This window comes from Ciona robusta, chromosome 2, assembly GCF_009617815.1.
Source record: "Ciona robusta chromosome 2, ASM961781v2".
Taxonomy (NCBI): Eukaryota; Metazoa; Chordata; class Ascidiacea; order Phlebobranchia; family Cionidae; genus Ciona; species Ciona robusta.
Window position 1 is genome coordinate 9,482,256 of NC_143236.1, and position 26,762 is coordinate 9,509,017.

Consider the following 26,762-nt stretch of genomic DNA (forward strand, 5'->3'; position numbering starts at 1 on the left):
ATGGCTTTTACACAACTACAAAGACAGGAAAATATATTTACACTGAAGAGTAGCGATAGTGGTTTGGGGGTCAGCGTGAGACTTTTGTGTCTTAGATCGGCGTCAATACGGACAACCCGGGGATCCTGGGTGGCTTGGTAAGGTAATACAGGGTATAAGAGGGAACAACCACACTTATTTTTGTCAAACCTTGTTTTTCTTTAAAAAAAAGAATGCGTTTTTGTAAAACTTAGGTTTCTATTTAATTGTTCAAGACATCGTGTGGCCACATCACCGATATTCTCCCTCCCGCACGATGTCGGCAGAGAGCATATGATGATTTTAATCCAGCTGTCGCTTTGTTAGATTGTGGTTGTTAGTTAGTGAGGTGTGTATCAGTATTACGGTATACGACTATATTACCATCGTGAACGTGTTCAGGTAATTTCATATGATGTATATTTGTTGTCACTAATTATTTTATACTCTATGATGTTTATTTATTACGTTGTTTGTAAATTTGAAATGGTTTAATAATTTAAACCTTTGACCACAGTTAACATTGACATTGATACAGCGTTTACAATTATAATATTTATCCAATCATGATTTGTTGGTTCTTGATGTTTGCACACGACGTCGTAACCTGACGTGTTAGTCTTGGCAAATATTAAATACCTTTGATGGTTTTCGATCAAATATTAAACTTTTCATTGATGTTTGCCGACTATTGTTTTATAACAATCTTAATTGTTTCCTGTATTGCCGGTATTCATTATGACATCAGAATGCTTATTGTGACTTGATTTAAAATAAATAAATAAATATCTTTTAAATTTGATTAAGTTGTCCTGCTTATTATAAATTTTGAAACTTTGTCCCAAAGTTTAAATTTGAAGTGGTCGTTATCGAATATTGATCGTTTGAAGTGGGGGGGGGGGGGTATTTTGAAATCGGCGCAATTTGAACAAATTATTTAAATTATCTGATTTAATTGTAATTTAATATTTAAGAAAGTGATATTATTTATAATAATCAACCAAACCCATCAAACTTAAACCTCTATAGTATCGACCGCGCAAACTTCCGGTTGGTTTGACGTTCGTTCAACCGTGTAACTCAACCATTATGACATCACAATGTCTCGATCTTTTCACAAATATTTCAAATTTTTGTTGATTTTATTCAAACGTTTCATTTGTCGGCTTGACTTAATAATTAATGAATGAAACGACGCGTAGCCACGTGGTTGAATATATGATAGTGACATCATAATTACCTGTTAAACATCACCTTTCACCTTAATTATCAGTTAGGTTTAATTACAACGCACAATCAATCTTATTGTCGGGTTTAATCACGACGATGGAAAATACATTTTCGTCTCGACAATGTTTTGTTAAATAATTTTAACAATGGGTTGATTGTGATATCATAATACAATCTGTGACATTATAATATTACATATGTGACATCACAGGATAATCTGTGACATCATAATAGAGTGTATGACATCATATGTGACATATGTGGATTATCAACAACTCGTATATCTTATGGTTGATTAACATTTATGTATTGAATCATGAAGGTATTCCATTGATAACATCCAACATATTTTATAGACAATGCCCCACGATGTCAAGTTTCACCTCGATACGGACTTCCACCTCACAGTTGGATTTATCAGCAAAACATAAGTTAAGATTCAATTCATTGAAAGCAACTTCACTGAAGGATATTTACAACGATGAAACGAGGTATCGTGTGTTTGGTATCGTGTTTATTTGTTGGGTAAACATGTTAAACACGGCGACAGGTGGATGAATATTAATATCGGGATATTTAAACAACCACTGCAGCAGTAGAGAGCATATTTAAGATATTTTATAGAAATCATATTAACAGTTCGGATGGTTACGCTCCAGCGAACAAGAATTCAAACAATAACAAACAAAGGTTATTGTTGGATCATTGTGATGTCACACAATCGCCCGATTATCGAACGTTCCTGCTTATGCGACGGCCGCCCTCCAAGATTCCCAAGTATATTATTTCTATGGATGCATAAGTATATTGTTTCTATGGATACATAAGTATATTGTTTCTATGGATTATTCATTATCATTATTAAGTATGACATCATAGTTACCATTATGACATCATTGCAGTCGATTCTCGGACGATTCTTGCGATTCTGACATCACAGAGGACGAATTATCGACAGACGAGATCACCACGGAAACGACGGGTGACTCACAACCCCCCCTAGTGGTGCAACCATCGGTAAGTTACGATCGTCATATTTATCTACCCGCCAACATAGACATCATATATAACTCCCTACAAACAAAGACATCATATATAACCCCCTACAAACATAGATATCATATATAACACCCTGCAAACATAGACATCATATATAACCCCTACAAACATAGACATCATATATATCGAAGCGAGAATCGGACAAAACACTCGCCCAACAATTGGATTCAACGGAACAAGCGTTGCTTAAAGTCGTGGTCGCCGAACAAAAGCTCACGGTTTGTTGATAAAGTTGTTGTTATAGTGGTTTTGTGTAACTTGGGGTATATTATATATATTGTTGTATGGGATAAATTAAGTTGCCAAATATTGAAATATTTATTAATTTAAAATGTTGACGGCAATGTTTATAACGCAGGGAATCTTTCGTGCTAATGATAATATTTTGTAAATATTATTGTTAAATCTTTATTAGCTGGTAAACAACAAGTTATTTAATATTATGTGAAATATAAACCATGGTATTAAACATGACATTGCCTCGGGTATTTACAGAAATGTTTACGTGTTGATATGGACGATACACCGTGGTTGGTGAAGCAACGTATCATACAAACGCTTGCCAAGGTAAATAAGGGGGTTTATTGCTGTGTTTGTTAATGAGGCGTTTACAACTTTGTTAAAGTTTAAAACCTGATGTTTGTCACTTTACATTGGTTGGAATTAGTTGACTTGCGCAAGTTTAGAAACTTAATATATTTGCTTGAGTGGATCGCAAATGTGAACTTCCTTGTATTTGAAACTTAGATAGAAACACATGATATACGGATACTTAACAATGTTACCATCACCCCTAGAAACTACCGGATCCGCTTAACTACGGATTCTACTGTAAAAAACTTGGAAGATTTTTGTTGGACCACAAACCCATGCGAGAATATTTGGAAGTTGGTGGCGTCGCAACTTACGAGGTGATTTTATGGTTTGACTTATTTTTACGACCCTTCAGGTTGCATTGTCATGGAGGGGGTAATAAACATTTATTATGACATCACAATTAACATTGTTCAAAAACAAACTAAACAATTGTTGTCTGGTCACAATGTGGTTTGTGATGTCATCAATTTAAAGAATTTTATAATTATGAGATTATGATGTCATAGTTTGATGATACATCTAATTGTTTAAAAATGATCAATCATCATAATCGCCCATTATTAATGCTGAGGTTAAACAAAGGTCATGATAATGATTTAGGATGACATCACAATAGTAACATATTATGACATCACAAATCACAATAGTTACATATTATGACATCACAATAGTTACATATTATGACATCACAATAGTTACATATTATGACATCACAATAGTTACATATTATGACATCACAATAGTTACATATTATGACATCACAATAGTTACATATTATGACATCACAATAGTTACGATACAAGCGACGAGTGTTCCAACAAACACTAAGGAGCGCTAAAGAGTCTCGTCACCTGCTGAAGATGCAAGGCTCATCGAAACGTCGGGAGTTGATGGGTTACGTGCGGGGGAGGGGGGTGGATAAGGTGCACGCCCTTATAAGGAAGGGGGTTGATCCCAACTTCCACTCGGCTACAGGGGATGGTTCGTATATGATTTCTATGATTCAAAACAAATATTTATCATTTAGTTAAACATCTTTTGGTTGTAAATTGAGATTCGATCGTGTTTTATAATTGTACGTTGGGTCGTCCTTGACATAACTATGTACTGTGGGGGGATGATTGTGAACATTATTCACCCAATATTATATGATATCTATGTTACCAACCGTACATTATAGAAACCCCACTGATCGCTGCCTCTAGTGGCCACAAAGATCAACGAACATGCGCACCGGTTATTATGGCGTTGGTCGGTGGGGGGGCCCATCTTGATTTCAGGGATCGTAGAGGTCACACCCCCGTTCACGCTGCTGTTAGAGGGGGGAACGTGTTCGCACTCAAGGTGGGAGGGGTTGCTTAACAATATTGGGGAAATGCTTGTTAACTTTTATATAATTATCCTCTCAGACACTTCTCGATCTTGGTGCTTCCCCCGATTGTTACGACTCCAAGGATCTAACCCCGTTATATCACTGTTGTTTAGTGGACGACAATGTGGAGTGTTTAAGTGTGCTTATACACGCCGGTTGTAAGAACACATGCGTTGATTCTCAGGGTTGGACCGTGTTACACCAGGTAAATGCCGTATATTAATAACCATCCAAAGTTCCGAGGATAAAAAACCCCAACCGCAGGTTTGTCGATATGGACGTCTCGAGCAACTGAAACTTCTTCTCCAAACGTGCAGTGATGACCAACAATTAATCAACAAACAAAACGCGACTGGCAACACTGCGCTTCATGTATGCTCGCTTTATAACCAAGAAATGTGCTTAGTCACTTTGTTGAAGCATAATGCTGACTCGGCCATATGTAACTATGCCAACCAAGATCCTTACCAGGTGAAACATAATATACAACACGAGATTTGAACCCGGAACCTCTGGGTTCGATGCGCTAATCGCTGCCCATTTGTTAATATCGTCATGTTTCATCACTAGGTGGCCATCGTTGCCGGCAACGTGAATCTTGGTCAGCTGATCAAAGACATCGAGCATGGTAACAATGGTGGGTGTAATGTCATAATCATATTGTGATGTCATTAATTGTAATCCATTATATGCTATGTTTAAACAAACCAACAAAACATAAAATATATTTACCAAATAGTTTTCACCCGTAGTGTGTTTTAACGACTGTTGTTTTGCTGCTAATTTCCTTCTCCTCGTTGTTAACTTGATCATCACTGCTGTATTCGAAAACATAAATAGATTTATGTTTTAATAATTATGACATCATAGATCACCCATTGTTGAAACCGACGATCCTTGATATGCTGTCCCCGGTGGAAGGATCGGGGATTCATCGTCGACACACGGTGTCAGTAGCAAGCTTACCCAATGTAAGTATTATGACATCACAATGATATATGTTGTGTAAACAATGCCCATTATCTGAAAACAAAGAAAACTACTTTCGTTTCATACGCATTGTGATGTCACAATGCCAGGTTTGCTACATTGTGATGTTATTATCAGGTTAGTGTGAAGTCACAATGATGTTTTGTTTGTTAAGGAAAAAGTTTTAGAATAAAATATTTGACAGCTAGTTTAACAAAGTGTCAACGAAACAATAAGCTTGAATGGCCCCACTTTTCACAGGTGCAAGTAAGGTGTTCACATAATTAATAAAAGTTTATTCTCCATGCAGGGGAAACCCCAGCGCCCCACATTGGGGACCTCGTTCTCGAAGCAATCAACCGGAACAAGGTAATTCCCCTAAGTTGTTACAAAATATTTGACGTCAAATATTTTTTCCTTTAAACGTAAATCGAATTCAATCATTAATTATTTATTGTGGATTTGGTTGCTTGGTGTGCCGCCTTTAGTTTGGTTTGGTTTGGTTTGGTTTGGTTTGGGTAGTTCGTGCTTAGCTTAGCTTAGTTAGTTGGTTATGACATCATAGACAGCATTGTATACTTACCCACAATGCATTGGGACAATGGATCGTAAATATTCAAAGTTTGGGAAAACCCCTGTTGTGAGATTTAAACTCGACAGCGAAGGGTGTTTAGCGCCTCCAGTGGTCAGTCCACCAGGTCTCGTGCATAGGTGGTTATGATGTCATAATGTAGCTACTATTATATATTATTTCTATGTTGAAGATACGACACACATTTACCACCGAACGCAACTTTACCCACCTATGATGTCACAATCAACCATGATGACATCACAAGGGATCGTACTATGACATCACAATCCATATTAAGGAAGAATATTGGAGGTTATTAATTTAAATAGCAACAATATGACAAGTATGAGTGACGCTTGCCGTGCAGATTCTGACGACACGTCGGATATTTTGTTCATCGTCTGTCGAGATTATGAACCGTTGGTACCCGGGGAGTTATCGCTAAAGTTGGGTGACCGCGTAGCAGGTTTGTATAAGATGTCTATGTTTGGTAAATATGATATCTATGTTTGGTATAAGATGTCTATGTTTGGTGTATAAGATGTCTATGTTTGGTATAAGATGTCTATGTTTGGTATATATGATATCTATGTTTGGTATATAAGATGTCTATGTTTGGTATATAAGATGTCTATGTTTGGTATATAAGATGTCTATGTTTGGTATAAGATGTCTATGTTTGGTATAAGATGTCTATGTTTGGTGTAAGATGTCTATGTTTGGTGTATATGATGTCTATGTTTGGTATATATGATGTCTATGTTTGGTATATAAGATGGCTATGTTTGGTATAAGATGTCTATGTTTGGTATAAGATATCTATGTTTGGTATATAAGATGGCTATGTTTGGTATAAGATGGCTATGTTTGGTATAAGATGTCTATGTTTGGTATAAGATGTCTATGTTTGGTATATATGATGTCTATGTTTGGTATATAAGATGGCTATGTTTGGTATATAAGATGTCTATGTTTGGTATATAAGATGTCTATGTTTGGTATATAAGATGTCTATGTTTGGTATATAAGATGTCTATGTTTGGTATAAGATATCTATGTTTGGTATAAGATGTCTATGTTTGGTGTATATGATATCTATGTTTGGTATATATGATATCTATGTTTGGTATATAAGATGTCTATGTTTGGTATAAGATGTCTATGTTTGGTATATATGATATCTATGTTTGGTATATAAGATATCTATGTTTGGTATAAGATGTCTATGTTTGGTATAAGATGTCTATGTTTGGTGTATATGATATCTATGTTTGGTATATATGATGTCTATGTTTGGTATATAAGATGGCTATGTTTGGTATATAAGATGTCTATGTTTGGTATATAAGATGTCTATGTTTGGTATAAGATATCTATGTTTGGTATAAGATGTCTATGTTTGGTGTATATGATATCTATGTTTGGTATATATGATGTCTATGTTTGGTATATAAGATGGCTATGTTTGGTATAAGATGTCTATGTTTGGTGTATAAGATGTCTATGTTTGGTGTATAAGATGTCTATGTTTGGTGTATATGATGTCTATGTTTGGTATATAAGATGTCTATGTTTGGTATAAGATATCTATGTTTGGTATAAGATGTCTATGTTTGGTATAAGATATCTATGTTTGGTATATATGATATCTATGTTTGGTATATAAGATGTCTATGTTTGGTATAAGATGTCTATGTTTGGTATAAGATGTCTATGTTTGGTATATATGATGTCTATGTTTGGTATATAAGATGGCTATGTTTGGTATATAAGATGTCTATGTTTGGTATATAAGATGTCTATGTTTGGTATAAGATGTCTATGTTTGGTATAAGATATCTATGTTTGGTATATAAGATGTCTATGTTTGGTATAAGATGTCTATGTTTGGTATAAGATGTCTATGTTTGGTGTATATGATGTCTATGTTTGGTATATATGATATCTATGTTTGGTATAAGATGTCTATGTTTGGTATATAAGATGTCTATGTTTGGTATAAGATGTCTATGTTTGGTATAAGATGTCTATGTTTGGTATATATGATGTCTATGTTTGGTATATAAGATGTCTATGTTTGGTATAAGATGTCTATGTTTGGTATAAGATATCTATGTTTGGTATATAAGATGTCTATGTTTGGTATATAAGATGGCTATGTTTGGTATAAGATGTCTATGTTTGGTGTATATGATGTCTATGTTTGGTATATATGATATCTATGTTTGGTATATATGATGTCTATGTTTGGTATAAGATGTCTATGTTTGGTATATAAGATGTCTATGTTTGGTATAAGATGTCTATGTTTGGTATAAGATATCTATGTTTGGTATATAAGATGGCTATGTTTGGTATAAGATGGCTATGTTTGGTATAAGATGTCTATGTTTGGTGTATATGATGTCTATGTTTGGTATATATGATATCTATGTTTGGTATATAAGATGGCTATGTTTGGTATAAGATGTCTATGTTTGGTGTATATGATGTCTATGTTTGGTAAATATGATATGTCTGTGTTTTTATATGATGTCTATGTTGAGATTAACATTGTGTGTTTAACGTACCGTCACGCTTGAACGATTATAAATTCCCTGAGGCTGTTGAATTATGACATCATAATCGCCTGTGTGTTGTCATTGTCGTTCAATATAAACGAACAGTATGGATTATTTGTAACAATAAAGTTGAGGTGAGGTTGTGATGTCATAATTAATGTGATGATGTCATTAAAGATATTATTAAATGAAAGTAATTTTATTTTATGTGAAATAATCGCAACGTTGGAAGGTTCATGAATTATTCATGGAAACCTCGTCATGCTTGGTTCGCGTGTTGAGGGTTGTTTGTATAAGGAGATGTCATAATCCTTCTTATTGTTGCTTATGATATCATAAAGGAGGTTTTAATTCAACTATTGTTAAGTAGGGTGATGTCATAATAGAGGTTGTTTCATTTCAATATGAAACAATGGAATAGATTGTGATGTAAATGGATACATTGTGTTGGATTGTGATGTAACAATGAAACAAAAGTTTGAGAATCTTTTTCACAGTTCGTCATAAAGAGGTTTGTGACGGTTTCGCCGTTGGATCGGTTGGGGGTAAGACGGGACGGTTCCCGTTAAGTTGTGTGCAAGCTGTCAAGTTACGACGATCAAAGCTGGATTGTAAGTATATCATATACATAGATATCATATTAATATACATAGATATCATATTAATGTACATAAATATCATATTAATGTACATAGATATCATATTAATATACATAGATATCATATTAATGTACATAAATATCATATTAATGTACATAGATATCATATTAATATACATAGATATCATATTAATATACATAGATATCATATTAATATACATAGATATCATATTAATATACATAGATATCATATTAATGTACATAGATATCATATTAATATACATAGATATCATATTAATATACATAGATATCATATTAATATACATAGATATCATATTAATATACATAGATATCATATTAATATACATAAATATCATATTAATATACATAGATATCATATATTTAATATATTTTCAGTTGAACATTTGAAACACGAACAACATTCTTTGGACAGGTGAGTTGGGTTGGGGGGTTAATATGGGGTTGGGGGGTTAATATGGGGTTGGGGGGTTAATATGGGGTTGGGGTTAATATGGGGTTGGGGGTTAATATGGGGTTGGGGGGTTAATATGGGGTTGGGGGGTTAATATGGGGTTGGGGGTTAATATGGGGTTAGGGGGTTAATGTGGGGTTGGGGGTTAATATGGGGTTGGGGGTTAATATGTGGTTAGGGAGTTAATATGGGGTTGGGGGGTTAATATGGGGTTGGGGGGTTAATATGGGGTTGGGGGGTTAATATGGGGTTAATATGGGGTTAGGGAGTTAATATGGGGTTGGGGGGTTAATATGGGGTTAGGGGTTAATATGGGGTTGGGGGTTAATATGGGGTTGGGGGTTAATATGGGGTTAGGGGGTTAATATGGGGTTGGGGGGTTAATATGGGGTTAGGGGGTTAATATGGGGTTGGGTTGTTAATATGGGGTTAGGGGTTAATATGGGGTTAGGGGTTAATATGGGGTTAGGGGTTAATATGGGGTTAGGGGGTTAATATGGGGTTAGGGGTTAATATGGGGTTGGGGGTTAATATGGGGTTGGGGGTTAATGTGGGGTTGGGGGGTTAATGTGGGGTTGGGGGTTAATGTAGGGTTGGGGGGTTAATATGGGGTTAAGGGGTTAATATGGGTTTAGGGGGTTAATATGGGGTTAGGGGTTAATATGGGGTTAGGGGGTTAATATGGGGTTGGGGGGTTAATATGGGGTTGGGGGGTTAATATGGGGTTGGGGGGTTAATATGGGGTTGGGGGTTAATATGGGGTTGGGGGTTAATATGGGGTTGGGGGTTAATATGGGGTTAGGGGGTTAATATGGGGTTGGGGGTTAATATGGGGTTGGGGGTTAATGTGGGGTTGGGGGTTAATGTGGGGTTGGGGGGTTAATGTGGGGTTGGGGGGTTAATATGGGGTTAGGGGGTTAATATGGGGTTAGGGGTTAATATGGGGTGGGGGTTAATGTGGGGATAGGAGGTTAATATGGGGTTGGGGGTTAATGTGGGGTTGGGGGTTAATGTGGGGTTGGGGGTTGATATGGGGTTAGGGGGTTAATATGGGGTTGGAGGTTAATATGGGGTTGGGGGTTAATGTGGGGTTGGGGGTTAATGTGGGGTTGGGGGGTTAATGTGGGGTTGGGGGGTTAATATGGGGTTAGGGGGTTAATATGGGGTTAGGGGGTTAATGTGGGGATAAGAGGTTAATATGGGGTTGGGGGTTAATGTGGGGTTGGGGGGTTAATGTGGGGTTGGGGGGTTAATATGGGGTTGGGGGGTTAATGTGGGGTTGGGAGGTTAATATGGGGTTGGGGGTTCACCCGCAGAAGATTGCTGGCAAAATAATCTTTTTATCTTTATACTATACTGAACCTAACCAGCCGATTCTAAATTATTTTAATGCGAATATTTGGGTCGCGTGAAAATTAAATATTTTCCAGTGGCTTGCATGAAGATGACACTGCAGCGATGACATCATCAGAAGTGACATCACAACAGGGTGTTTCCCATAAATATCGTGATGTCATCATAAGGCGGGGGGTTGATGGTTACGGGTTCGTTCTACGAGGAGCAAAGTGTAAGTTGGGGTTATTTTGTGGGGGCGGGGGTGATAACCCGAATAATTTGTTAAAAACTTCTCTTGTTAGTTTTAATACAAACATGACAAACAATATTTTATTTTCATCTTAAACATTTTGGTTTCAAAACTAAACCATGTTCCTTAACATCATATTGTATGTTTGTGGGGAACTATATATAATGCTTGTGTATATTGGTAGGGTTTGTATGTAGATTTAACCCCCTAACCCCCCAATCTCCTTTAACCCCCAATCTCCTTTAACCCCCAATCTCCTTTAACCCTCAATCTCCTTTAACCCCCAATCTCCTTTAACCCCCAATCTCCTTTAACCCCCCAATCTCCTTTAACCCCCAATCTCCTTTAACCCCCAATCTCCTTTAACCCCCAATCTCCTTTAACCACCCAATCTCCTTTAACCTCCAATCTCCTTTAACCCCCAATCTCCTTTAACCCCCAATCTCCTTTAACCCCCAATCTCCTTTAACCCCCAATCTCCTTTAACCCCCAATTTCCTTTAACCACCCAATCTCCTTTAACCTCCAATCTCCTTTAACCCCCAATCTCCTTTAACCCCCAATCTCCTTTAACCCTCAATCTCCTTTAACCCCCAATCTCCTTTAACCCCCAATCTCCTTTAACCCCCCAATCCCCTTTAACCCCCAATCTCCTTTAACCCCCCAATCCCCTTTAACCCCCAATCTCCTTTAACAGCAGAGGGCCCGATTGGTCGGTTCATCCCGTCACCACGACAACCAGCGTTACAATATTTGGAATCTGTCGAGCTGGGAAGTAACGCGCATGAGGCCGGGTTGAGGTCGGGTGACTTCGTGTTAAAGGTAGTGTGATGTCATAATGGTGGTGGTGATGTCATAATAACGATTATTACAGATAAACAACAATGACGTATCAACCATCGGACATCGGGAAATTGTTGAACGAATCCACGAGGCCGGAGATCCGTTGCGTGTTTTTGTGGTGGCTGTTGGGGGTAAGTTGGGGGTCGGGGGTTGTTGGGGGTAAGTTAGGGGTCGGGGGTTGTTGGTGGTAAGTGAGGGGTCGGTGGTTGTGAAGGGGAAGTTAGGAGTCGGGGGCTGTTAGGGGTTGTTGGGGGTAAGTTAGGGGTTAGGGGTTGTTGGGGGCAAGTTAGGGGTCGGGTGTGTTGGGGGTCCGGGGGTGTTGGGGGTCCGGTGTTGTTGGGGGTAAAGTGAGCTGAGATCAGGGTATGCCCAGCGCACAATAATAACATTAACGTAATGTTTCTTTAGAAGTAAACGATGACATCATCAGTATGACATCATCAACGACATCATCGAATGACATGACATCATCAGGGATTCCCCCAACCCAAAACCATGAAAAGATTTCTCGAAGTGGCTCGATTGGTTCCGCTATTGGTTAGTATATTGTTTCTATGTTAATATATGATATCTATGTTTATGATATATTGTTTCTGCATTTATTATATATGATATCTATGACAGGCAAACTTGACAGCGTACTCGCGCTTGAGGAAGGTTCTGAGGAGGATTATGATGTCATAAAGCAAACTGCGACGCTACGTAGACGACCTGTTAGTCGGATGTTGAGGTCACATGACATTCAGGTGATTTCCCCTAACCCCTAATTACCCCTAACCCCTAATTACCCCTAACCCCTAATGACCCCTAACCCCTAATGACCCCTAACCCCTAATGACCCCTAACCCCTAATTACCCCTAATGACCCATATATAACTTACATATACACCATATATAAGTTACATATACACCATATATATAAGTTACATATACACCATATATATAAGTTACATATACACCATATATATAAGTTACATATACACCATATATATAAGTTACATATACACCATATATATAAGTTACATATACACCATATATAAGTTACATATACACCATATATAAGTTACATATACACCATATATAAGTTACATATACACCATATATAAGTTACATATACACCATATATAAGTTACATACACACCATATATAAGTTACATATACACCATATATATAAGTTACATATACACCATATATAAGTTGCATATACACCATATATATAAGTTACATATACACCATATATAAGTTACATATACACCATATATAAGTTACATACACACCATATATAAGTTACATATACACCATATATAAGTTACATATACACCATATATATAAGTTACATATACACCATATATATAAGTTACATATACACCATATATAAGTTACATATACACCATATATAAGTTACATATACACCATATATAAGTTACATATACACCATATATAAGTTGCATATACACCACATATATAAGTTACATATACACCATATATAAGTTACATATACACCATATATAAGTTGCATATACACCATATATATAAGTTGCATATACACCATATATAAGTTACATATACACCATATATAAGTTACATATACACCATATATAAGTTACATACACACCACATATAAGTTACATATACACCACATATATAAGTTACATATACACCATATATAAGTTACATACACACCATATATAAGTTACATATACACCATATATATAAGTTACATATACACCATATATAAGTTGCATATACACCATATATATAAGTTACATATACACCACATATATAAGTTACATATACACCATATATAAGTTACATATACACCATATATAAGTTACATATACACCATATATATAAGTTACATATACACCATATATAAGTTACATATACACCATATATAAGTTGCATATACACCATATATATAAGTTACATATACACCACATATAAGTTACATATACACCATATATAAGTTGCATATACACCATATATATAAGTTACATATACACCACATATAAGTTACATATACACCATATATAAGTTACATATACACCATATATAAGTTACATACACACCATATATAAGTTACATATACACCATATATAAGTTACATATACACCATATATATAAGTTACATATACACCATATATATAAGTTACATATACACCATATATATAAGTTACATATACACCACATATAAGTTACATACACACCACATATATAAGTTACATATACACCATATATAAGTTACATATACACCATATATAAGTTACATATACACCACATATAAGTTACGTATACACCATATATAAGTTACATATACACCATATATATAAGTTACATATACACCATATATAAGTTACATATACACCATATATATAAGTTGCATATACACCATATATAAGTTACATATACACCATATATAAGTTACATATACACCATATATAAGTTACATATACACCATATATATAAGTTACATATACACCATATATAAGCAGTGGCGCAACCAGCGCGTTTAAAAGGGGGCTGTCATATTTACGTCTAGTCCACGTTTATCTCTGACGCGATAAAACACTCCCTTTATTGGTTGTGCACACGAATATATATCCTATTTTACGCGGTAAATTAAAACTAACACTACATTATTAAAAAGACGTATCTAAATTAATATAAACAGAGGAAGCATTGTTGCAGATTTACGCATGTTAATGTAACGATTATTTACGTCAGAATACCTTTGATAAACCATTACGATTGTTCCATCACAAACGAGATTGTTGGTAAACAATCGTGTTTTATTTGCTCCCATACGATCTGTAGTTTTTGTATTATTTCTGTTTCTGATGATTAGTTTAAATCAGTGCTTCCCAAACTATGGTATGCGAAGGCCTCCCAGGTGGTACGCGAGCACCTTATTAAGTTCACACCAAACGATCGCAAATGATCTTTTAGTGATTGTCGTGAGCATTATTTTAATCCACATAAATTACGTAGAGCGTGACATTCCATGCTATATTCCCTACACCGGTGTTCCTAACTTTTTAAACCTAGGCGTTGTTTTTTTTTTACGCGTGTACAGAATATTTTTGCAAGCCTATCTTTATTATGCGCATGAAAAGGCAAATATTCAACCTGTTTTCAAGCACCTGCAGGCTAAATAATCAAGGGGACAATCGCTAATATGACGCAAATAATCAACGTGTGAACTGCTATTATGACGTAATCAATTCCCAGGTCAAACAATCGCTATTATGACGCGATGAATCCACGTGTGAATCCCTACTGTTTCGTAATAATTATGCTGCTTGGCTGAGGAAAACATCGTAAATATACAGCAGTGCTACTTCTGGAACATATTTAGGTTGTTTATTACCGCGCCTGTTGCCCTGTTTAATAGGCAAATTACTTTTATTTTCAACTTTGAGAAAGGCAGTGCCAAGTTCATGCCCGCGGAAAAAATAGGTGTGCGTGCGGTTTTTAATTTCACTATTTAAAATGAGTTGTTCACGAGCCTTTAGTAGTTAAGTATGTAGGTGGTTTGAGAACGCTGCTTGAACCAAAAAGTGGTACGCGAGTAGATAAAGTTTGGTAACCACTGATTTAAATGCTGATAAACCGCGATTATTATGCATTTTAATTGGTGCAAATATAAGTGCGAGGAGCGACGCTATCAGTAAATTGGAACCAACACAAATTGTAATATATTATTATAAAGTATCGCCCCGGCAGAGCTTGGACAAAGGCCAAAAAACATCGTTTGATGACACCGCACGAGAACCAGAGTTTTATTACGTCACTTTTCACGAGAATAAATTCACAACGATTGCTTCGTTTGTTAAGTGTTGAATGTATGCTACCACATGCGTCTTCCTTTATTTCCTACGCCGGCGCAGAGCGTAAAAATGTGACGCTCATACACGATGTTTCGATCTCGTGGTTGGTTGTGCAGTTAGCACATTCCTCCAGATTGTTATATTATGAAACGTCATAATTAATAGTTACGTTACAATAGGACAAGTGACGTAACAATTGAACGAAAAGTTATTCCAATTTTAAGCGAACGAATGTAATATTAAATGCAACGCGCGTGTGTGTGCGTCTTAGCACTTTCTGGCTGCGTGCGTGTCTGCGGAAAAGGGGGCTGTCATGACAGCAAAACAGCCCCCCTGGTTGCGCCCCTGTATATAAGTTACATATACACCACATATATAAGTTACATATACACCATATATAAGTTACATATACACCATATATAAGTTACATACACACCATATATAAGTTACATATACACCATATATAAGTTACATATACACCATATATATAAGTTACATATACACCATATATAAGTTACATATACACCATATATAAGTTGCATATACACCATATATAAGTTACATATACACCACATATATAAGTTACATATACACCATATATAAGTTACATATACACCATATATAAGTTACATATACACCATATATATAAGTTACATATACACCATATATAAGTTACATATACACCATATATAAGTTGCATATACACCATATATAAGTTACATATACACCACATATATAAGTTACATATACACCATATATAAGTTACATATACACCATATATAAGTTACATATACACCATATATAAGTTACATATACACCATATATATAAGTTACATATACACCATATATATAAGTTACATATACACCACATATATAAGTTACATACACACCATATATAAGTTACATATACACCATATATAAGTTACATATACACCATATATAAGTTGCATATACACCATATATAAGTTACATATACACCACATATATAAGTTACATATACACCATATATAAGTTACATATACACCATATATAAGTTACATATACACCATATATAAGTTACATATACACCATATATATAAGTTACATATACACCATATATATAAGTTACATATACACCATATATAAGTTACATATACACCATATATATAAGTTACATATACACCATATATAAGTTACATATACACCATATATAAGTTACATATACACCACATATATAAGTTACATATACACCATATATAAGTTACATATACACCATATATAAGTTACATATACACCACATATATAAGTTACATATACACCATATATATAAGTTACATATACACCATATATAAGTTACATATACACCATATATATAAGTTGCATATACACCATATATAAGTTACATATACACCATATATAAGTTACATATACACCATATATATAAGTTACATATACACCATATATATAAGTTACATATACACCATATATAAGTTACATATACACCATATATATAAGTTACATATACACCATATATATAAGTTACATATACACCATATATAAGTTACATATACACCATATATATAAGTTACATATACACCATATATAAGTTACATATACACCATATATATAAGTTACATATACACCATATATAAGTTACATATACACCACATATATAAGTTACATATACACCATATATAAGTTACATATACACCATATATATAAGTTACATATACACCATATATATAAGTTACATATACACCATATATATAAGTTACATATACACCATATATATAAGTTACATATACACCATATATATAAGTTACATATACACCATATATAAGTTACATATACACCATATATATAAGTTACATATACACCATATATATAAGTTACATATACACCATATATATAAGTTACATATACACCATATATATAAGTTACATATACACCATATATAAGTTACATATACACCATATATATAAGTTACATATACACCATATATAAGTTACATATACACCATATATATAAGTTACATATACACCATATATAAGTTACATATACACCATATATAAGTTACATATACACCATATATATAAGTTACATATACACCATATATAAGTTACATATACACCACATATATAAGTTACATACACACCACATATAAGTTACATATACACCACATATATAAGTTACATATACACCATATATATAAGTTACATATACACCATATATAAGTTACATATACACCATATATATAAGTTACATATACACCATATATATAAGTTACATATACACCATATATATAAGTTACATATACACCATATATATAAGTTACATATACACCATATATATAAGTTACATATACACCATATATATAAGTTACATATACACCATATATATAAGTTACATATACACCATATATAAGTTACATATACACCACATATATAAGTTACATACACACCACATATAAGTTACATATACACCACATATATAAGTTACATATACACCATATATATAAGTTACACATACACCATATATAAGTTACATATACACCACATATAAGTTACATATTCACCATCTTACCAGGACATCTTTATACGGAACCATCCCCCCCCACCCCGCCATTCGCAATCTCTCTCCTCGGCAACTTCTCGACGACTCATTAGGGTACTTCCCCCAAAACTTCCCCATCCAGGTATGACGTCATAATATACAAAACTAAATCTCACAAATTCAAAACAAAGATTTCAAAGTCAACTTTTATTTGAGAATCTGGGTCATTATTACATCACAACACCCATGTATGACATCACAAACCATTGTTGGAACAATGGCCATTCATCAATTGATTGTTGTGATTGACGTTTCATTATGACATCACACATATCACGTTCTCCTCAGGAAGTCAATTATTTCGTGACACTTCTTCATTGTTACGTCATTTAGTCGATTCTAGTTTCGCGCACAGACGTTTATTTACATTGTTAGTTGTTGTGATGTAATAATGCCACAGATTCGCAGAAAAAAGAAAGAAAAAATTTCGATTTTATTTCAAATCCGTGAGTTTTAGTTTTACATAATTGTTATTTATCTAATTCTGTAAGTTTTTTGTACGGTTGATAACCCATTAGTGACCACTGGGTTGGAGCAATTGCCTTTAAGTGTCTTGCTCAAGGACACAAACGACCGCAATGGTGGTTTCAAACCCGGTACCTTTACAAGCAAACTTCATTAAAACTTTTTCCCAGCTTCACCAAACGATGACGCGTGTGATTGTGACATCAGCGATACATCATCTGTGACATCACAAGGCAGCACGTTTATGTCGGACACGATGACATCATCGATGACATCATCTTTCACAGTGAGTCGACATTCATCGAACGCAGCCGTCCCGTGTAAGTTATGTTGGCCATGCATCGAGTGTGTTCAACTTCATCGTTTAGCCCAGGGTTCCCAAACTTATTTTATCGCGGGCCAATATGTTAAATCACAATTATGCGTCGGGCAAGGTTTTCCCTGCTATATTGGTGACGCGACTTGGGTAATCCTTTAGCTGGTGGCCACCTGAAATTTTGGTTTCAAAATATTCTATAGCCCCCACTAAAACCTGCTGTCTAAATTTTTTTACAAAAGGAGGGCGTTCATGTCGAAAACTAACTTTAAAAATGGGCGAAAAAATGCCTCGTCACCAAAATTCATCTGATTTGCGTAGGTTCAATGGTTTATTACGTCACAATCGCAGTCTGTAACGTCACAATGATGGTATATTTATATTACATACGTTACAAGACGTCATAGCCGTTTCTTTCTCACTGTTTTAACGTAGGAATCAAACGTAACAATACGCATTCTATGACGTAATAATCCAACCTTGGTTTAATTCATGACGGCTGGTGTAAAAAATACGGTGACGCAGCACGATATCGCACATTTTCAAAGTTAGTTTTCGGCACGAACGCCCGAGTTTTTTCAAACAAAAATTATACAGTGGGTATCAGTGAGACCTAAGGAACATTTTAAAACCAAAATTTCAGGTGGCCACCAGCTAAAGGATTACCCGCGACTTGTATTGGCTAAAGTTTGGTTATAACGAATACTGTTAGTTAGGTCAGGAAGTTCTACACATATGCTCGTAATAAACATGGCTTCTAGAACAGATTAAACTACGTACTTGCGGAGTAAAAGACTAAGTTTCACAGTTTTTTGTTGAATCATGCCGCGGTATTACCCCCTATACCAGAGTAACAAGCGTGGAAGGTTGGCTGATGCTGTGACAGTCATAATTATTTTTGTGACGTAACAAAGACAATGTAAAAGATTACAGAAACCAATAAAACATTTTTAGACGATTTGTTAAAGTAATATGTTTATTTGTGAATGTATGCAATCGGTAATTTTGAAGTCCTCTGAGGGCCATTTATTTTGCTCCTACGGGCCGCGGTTTGGGAACCTCTGATTTAGTTAAACTGACCCTGACTGTGCATTGTGATTTAATCATGTTTTGTGAAAGTATTTTTCCTTAATGTGTTTTGTCACTAACACAGGTGGCTTATATACAAACCTATATATTTATCTGCGTATGGTTGAACTCAATAGCACAACTATGATATCACACTCCTATAGTGACATCACGGAAACCTCCACCTGCCCCTCCCCAACGTCGCTCCAGTCGACTGACCACGACATCACGCGACGAGGAAGAATTACGACAACTACGCACCAACATTGTGACATCATCGCCCCCATTGTCACCATTGAGGTAATTATGATGTCACAAGTAATTGATGATGTCACAAGTAATTTATAATGTCATAGTCCGAAGAGCCCGGGTTCTAAACCAACCAAGCGTGAAATATCGATCGCAGCAGCTGTGGCAGCAAAAGCGCTCACCCGTAACCATGAGGGGAAACCCCCTAAACCCACATCACCCAAGGTAAGATTGTGATGTCATCAACGTACATGATGATGTCATGGATTAATTATGATATCACAGGGAGGCGATAACCAATCAGCATTAGCGATGGCTTTAGCAGCGAAGCAAGCAAGTCTCCACCTAGCGGTCGATACAACGAGCGGAGTTAAACCATCGGATGTCGCTAAAGCGCTCAAGCGTAACGGGGATAAACAAAGGTGATTATGATGTCATGATTATTACGTATTGAACAACAATATTCAACAGCGAACGGGTGTCACTTCCTCCACCACCCCCAACCCCACCCAGTGAAAGTGGGGGGTTAGGGGGATTCACCTTACCTCCACCCCCTGACCCACATGGTCACATGACCTTTGATGATGTCATCAACTTACCCCCGCCCCCTGATGATATGATGGGGGAATACCCAACTTTACCCCCACCCACAAGTTTTGCAGAGGAAAAGGGAAATACCCCGAAACCCACCAAGACAAAAGGTAAAACCATGCGTTTAATCGTTTTTTAACAACTCTTGTGATATTTTTCCATACAACGATCGTCGTTTTGTTGCTAATTTTTCTCTTTTCATTGTTTTACTAAACTTGATCTTTCGAGATAAATTAAAGCTATGTTTATGTTGTTGATACAGAAGGCTTTTGTTAAACACAGTAACAACATCAATGTTTATGTTATTTTGTGACATCACAGGGGACCTTGTGACATCATCAGCGCACGATTCAGGTGTTGATGATGTCATAACACGAACCTCGGCCCTGAAATCAATCGAAACGATTTCCGTTGTTTCATCGACGTCAAATATTTCGTCCGAGGAAGGATCGGACCCGGGGGTGTCCCTCACCTATGATAAAGGGGAAGCCCCCATCACCCTCACAAAGGTCAACTTTGGGTCAAGTGAGGTCGCGACCCCGGTTGTGTGTGACATCACAAAGAAGCCGTTACATGAATGGGATGTCGCAGAGGTTGGTCGGTGGTTGGTCGGGATCGGGTTGGGAACGCACGCCGGGAAGTTTGCCGAGAATGAGATCGATGGGAGCCATCTTCCCCAATTGGGGAAAGATGAGTTAAGCGAGCTCGGGGTAACACGGGTCGGGCATCGATTAAATTTCGAACGATCGCTTAAGAAACTATCTTGACGTATTTAACGTCACATCTGCAGTATTGTTTATAAATATGCAAGAATGATGTCATCGATGATGTCATTGATGACTGATGATGTCACTGGGCTTCCATTTTAATCATAATTATATGATTTCTATCTCAATCAAAATGTTGTTTCTATGCTTGGTGTTCCATTGACTTCCATGTATGACGTAACAAATAAATGTACAAACAATATATTATTATGACGTCATTGTATTTATTTAAAGAATCTTCAATTGTGATTCATCAATTGAGTCATTTTATGACGTTCGAATGACGTCATGGACTAACCACGTGTTTAAATGATTATTACATCATAGTAACTATTAACAAGCTTTGCTGAAAAATTCTTTGTAACTTATGACGTCACAGCGGATATTCATCCAACTGGCTATGTCACAGACGACCAACAATTGAAACTTCTTCAGTTTTCCTTTCAACGCCCGAGGCATCGATGCCGCGTATATATTGTGACGCAATAGAACGAACAATCGTTAACAGCGATCGCCACCAAAAAGAATTCGGAAAAATGTTTTTTATATTTATAGTTTTATTAGAATTGTCGCAGAGTACAGGGAATGTATTAACAGGTGAGAAAATATATATTTGTGTTTAAACTTGAAAGGAATGATTAATCATTGTTGTTTTAATATTTTGTAATTAATTAAATTATTTAATTATTTTTTCCGCTTCTTCATAATGACGTCATTCAGTATAATATTTCTATGAAACCACATGCATGACGATGTAAACAATATTACGTCATTATAGTGAACCGCGGGTTCGAAGGCGCGATTCCCGCGATCCCATCTTTATCTTGCGACTTTGATTTTGACTTTTGTTCTTGGAGAAACGATTCAAGCGCTGAATTCACGTGGATTCGTAGGCAAGGGGAGACGCCTTCTATATATACCGGTCCACCGTGGGATCATACAACTAAAGGTACAATAAGTGAAACCCCCCCCTCTACATTATCTGCTAATATAACCGGGAGAATTCTTTACTAGTCTCAACATTTATTTAAGGTGTGTTTATAACTATTCCCCCAATAACCCCCCACCCCAAATAACCCCCCCCAATAACCCCCCCCAATAACCCCCCCAATAACTCCCTGCCCCCAATAGCCCCCCATCCACAATAACCCCCACCCCAAATAACCCCACCCCCAATAACCCCCCAAGAACCCCTGCCACACTATTAGTCCGATTAACGTAGACAATCCTCAACCAAACCACAACGTCCTGTTATTATCAGGCATCGCGTAAACTTGTGGTTTTTAATCCGTTTTAATAATCCCGCGAAATTTCCTTCAAGATGGAAGGCTGGATATTAAGATATACGGTTGCAGATATTTGTAACTTTTAAACATTTCACCTAGATGCGAATGTTGGGCATTATATTTACATTGAAACTTCATCACCAAGACAAAAAGGCGACAAAGCTCGTTTGGTGAGCCAAGTTATCGGCACGGCGGGGACGTACTGTCTAAGGTGACAAAGTTATTTTCAACTTTTCTTATGTTTGCAAAAATAAATATTCTAATAACCAAGACATCCCCAGGTTTTGGCACCACATGCACGGACTTAACGTGAAAGATTTGAACGTTTACCTTAAAGGCCGGCTGACGCATCGAGTTAGAATGTTGACAAGATTATCGGGTCCGTGGTCAATCGAGGGGCGAGATGAACCACGTGTGTTTGGGGAAGATGGTGATTGGTGGAACGAAGAGAGGGTGGAGTTTAATATCGTGGAACCTGCCCAGGTTTGGATATTGTTTGGGAGATTAAATATCCGGCTTCTAATTTACCGCAACGAGAAACAAGATGAAAGTATAGATAAGTGGGGGAATCCCCATGCATTAGAAAGTTTGTCAGCAAAGTTCGGTAAACAAACAAAAAAATTAAATAAATATTTAATATTTGTCATTAAATTGAAATGTTGTTTTTATAGTTGGTGTTAGAAGGTGTTCGTGGTGAGAATTACCGTGGCGATATCGCTATTGATGACATCACAATCACCCAATCTTCTTGCCCAAGTGGTACGTCATTGTTTATGAGAAAACAACTTTGTTACGTGCATGGCAGGCACAGGGCGTAACTTGTAAACATTATGTTAGGCGTTGCCAAATATATACAGACATTAATATTTACACCAATGTTAATCTTGCTTTCATCGCAAGATTTTATTAAAATATCAGACCAATATTTATTGAGTTAATTTATTTCATAAAATAAATTATCTCAAAATGGGTATTACATTAATTATTTTGTGTTTCACCAAAAAAAGTTTTATACTTGTTTTGTTTCATCTTATTCTATTATGACATCATAATACCCAGCACTGGTTGATTGTTCGTTTGACAATGACACTTGTGGTTGGCGACAAATGTTTGATGATGATTTTAATTGGTTGCCCAATGTTGGAGAGACTCGAACGCGCGATACCGGACCATCAAGCGATCATACGAGAGCTGATAACGGTGGGTGGTTCATGAGTAACTGATGTTTATGACATCATAGTTGTTTATGACATCACAGATGGAAGATATTTGTTCATCGAAGCATCATGGCCGAGGGTAGAGGGCGACAAAGCGCGATTATTGTCGACGGATATTTCGTGCGCGACGAACACGTCTCCCACATTCACTTTCTGGTAACATAACTTAAGATTTTGTTCGTTTATAATAAGTTGCACGACAGGTACAACATGCACGGTACAGGCACGGGTGTGTTGCGCGTTTACACCATGGTTGGTGCGACGACCAACTTATTATGGCGACTTAGTGGCAACCAGGGTGAAGACTGGAGACGCGCGTCCGTACAAATACCAACCAACTTCGTTAATAGTAACGAGAGGTTTAATGTGAGTGTGTGATGTCATAATGTGTGATGTCATAATGATGATGTCATAGATAATAATCGAGGGCGAAAGAAAAGATTACAAAGGTGACTCAGCGATTGATGACATCACAATGACTGGTTGTTACATCACCAACGACGACAATAACACCGGCGTTTTCAATTCAAGCGTAACGGCCGCAACCTCTACGCAACCTTTCACCCCTATAAATATAACGGGGGTTGTGGACGGGGATTCCCCACTGCTGGGTAAGGATTAATGTTATTTCTATACCTAAGTTATTATTAATGTTATTTCTATCCCAGACTCGCTGTCGTGCAACTTTGATCAACAAAATATATGCGGGTGGTCACATGACGTGAACGGGGATTTTGATTGGACGATAAATAAAGGGAAGACGCTATCGTTACGAACAGGACCGATTCATGACCACACAAGCGGGGGTTTGTGATGTCATAATGATGTCATAATATAGAATTATCGTTTAATATATTTAGTTGGTTGGTATATATACATGGAAGCTTCATCACCACGGTTACGGGGACAAACTGCCATCCTCCGCACCCCCCCTATTCCCGCCTCTCTACGAATCTGCATGCGTTTCTACTATCATATGTTCGGCAAGAGCATGGGGTCCTTGAGTGTTTTTATTGCGAGGCCCTCCGTTCCAAGGTTTGTCGATTCATGTTTACATCTATAATATTGATGACTCTTGTTTTGTAGTTTCTTTTCCACAATATACAATTTGTTTTATTTTATAACTAAATACATGCTCCCCAACTCCCCCCAACTCACCCAGGTTAATCCCCAAGTGGTCGGCCGACGGACAGCAAAGTTCGAACCAAAGCGAGTGGAAATTTGCCGAAGTCGATTTATTCCAAACGTTTGTTTACCAAATAATTATTCGAGGCACTAGAGGGAGCAGTTTCTACTCGGACATGGCGATTGATGACATCACAATCACTCGGGGGGGTTGCCGTAAGTACCGATTGTTGAATCACAAATCATAGAAACATTATAACACCAACTGTAAAGCTGTATTGGGCTGCTCAAAGTTTCCAATCTTAATGCCCCCCAACCCCCCCAACCCCCCAATACTTACAACAGTCCCCATTATACCCAGGACCCCCCAAACCCCCAATACTTACAACAGCCCCCATTATACCCAGGACCCCCAACCCCCAATACTTACAACAGCCCCCATTATACCCAGGACCCCCCAACCCCCAATACTTACAACAGCCCCCATTATACCCAGGACCCCCCAACCCCCAATACTTACAACAGCCCCATTATACCCAGGATCCCCCAACCCCCAATACTTACAACAGCCCCATTATACCCAGGACCCCCCAACCCCCAATACTTACACAGCCCCCGTTATACCCAGGACCCCCAACCCCCAATACTTACAACAGCCCCCATTATACCCAGGACCCCCAACCCCCAATACTTACAACAGCCCCCGTTTACCCAGGACCCCCAAACCCCAATACTTACAACAGCCCCCGTTATACCCAGGATCCCCCAAACCCCCAATACTTACAACAGCCCCGTTATACCCAGGACCCCCAACCCCCAATACTTACAACAGCCCCCATTATACCCAGGACCCCCCAACCCCCCAATACTTACAACAGCCCCCATTATACCCAGGACCCCCCAACCCCCAATACTTACAACAGCCCCCGTTTACCCAGGACCCCCCAAACCCCCAATACTTACAACAGCCCCCGTTATACCCAGGACCCCCAACCCCCAATACTTACAACAGCCCCCATTATACCCAGGACCCCCAAACCCCCAATACTTACAACAGCCCCCATTATACCCAGGACCCCCCAACCCCCCAATACTTACAACAGCCCCCATTATACCCAGGACCCCCCAACCCCCCAATACTTACAACAGCCCCCGTTCACCCAGGACCCCCCAACCCCAATACTTACAACAGCCCCCATTATACCCAGGACCCCCAACCCCAATACTTACAACAGCCCCCATTATACCCGGGACCCCCAACCCCCAATACTTACAACAGCCCCCATTTACCCGGGACCCCAACCCCCCAATACTTACAACAGCCCCCGTTATACCAGGACCCCCAAACCCCCAATACTTAC

At 37.2% G+C, this 26,762-nt stretch overlaps 2 protein-coding genes across 6 annotated transcripts; both read left to right on the forward strand.

Annotated features, from left to right (window-relative positions):
* Positions 1-269: 269 nt before the first annotated feature.
* Positions 270-21,980, forward strand: LOC149741016 (SH3 and multiple ankyrin repeat domains protein 3-like). Of its 4 annotated transcripts, none has more exons than XM_089871919.1 (30): positions 270-420; positions 1,605-1,739; positions 1,873-2,025; positions 2,151-2,265; positions 2,421-2,525; positions 2,803-2,874; positions 3,105-3,218; positions 3,696-3,885; positions 4,085-4,248; positions 4,314-4,481; positions 4,541-4,747; positions 4,847-4,913; positions 5,147-5,247; positions 5,556-5,614; positions 6,010-6,131; positions 6,187-6,285; positions 8,878-8,991; positions 9,396-9,432; positions 10,902-11,038; positions 11,753-11,877; positions 11,930-12,029; positions 12,307-12,435; positions 12,523-12,644; positions 18,291-18,399; positions 18,953-19,102; positions 20,331-20,466; positions 20,523-20,640; positions 20,701-20,837; positions 20,887-21,116; positions 21,328-21,980. In XM_089871919.1, exons 2-30 carry the CDS (start codon positions 1,618-1,620, stop codon positions 21,771-21,773), a joined length of 3,948 nt encoding a protein of 1,315 aa, XP_089728045.1. In that variant the 5' UTR covers positions 270-420; positions 1,605-1,617; the 3' UTR covers positions 21,774-21,980. The 4 variants fall into 4 exon arrangements, with proteins under 4 accessions (XP_089728045.1, XP_089728046.1, XP_089728047.1 ...); XM_089871920.1 differs by having other exon boundaries at positions 12,310-12,435; XM_089871921.1 differs by having other exon boundaries at positions 1,888-2,025.
* Positions 21,981-22,097: 117 nt separating this feature from the next.
* LOC149741017 (MAM and LDL-receptor class A domain-containing protein 1-like) lies at positions 22,098-25,664 on the forward strand. 2 transcript variants are annotated; one of them, XM_089871928.1, is made up of 12 exons: positions 22,098-22,370; positions 22,552-22,722; positions 23,159-23,270; positions 23,341-23,542; positions 23,731-23,818; positions 24,119-24,259; positions 24,300-24,432; positions 24,480-24,642; positions 24,692-24,887; positions 24,945-25,082; positions 25,137-25,311; positions 25,439-25,664. In XM_089871928.1, the coding sequence occupies exons 1-12, from the start codon at positions 22,235-22,237 to the stop codon at positions 25,647-25,649; spliced, it is 1,866 nt and encodes a 621-aa protein (XP_089728054.1). In that variant the 5' UTR covers positions 22,098-22,234; the 3' UTR covers positions 25,650-25,664. The 2 variants fall into 2 exon arrangements, with proteins under 2 accessions (XP_089728054.1, XP_089728055.1); XM_089871929.1 differs by having other exon boundaries at positions 24,318-24,432.
* Positions 25,665-26,762: the final 1,098 nt, after the last annotated feature.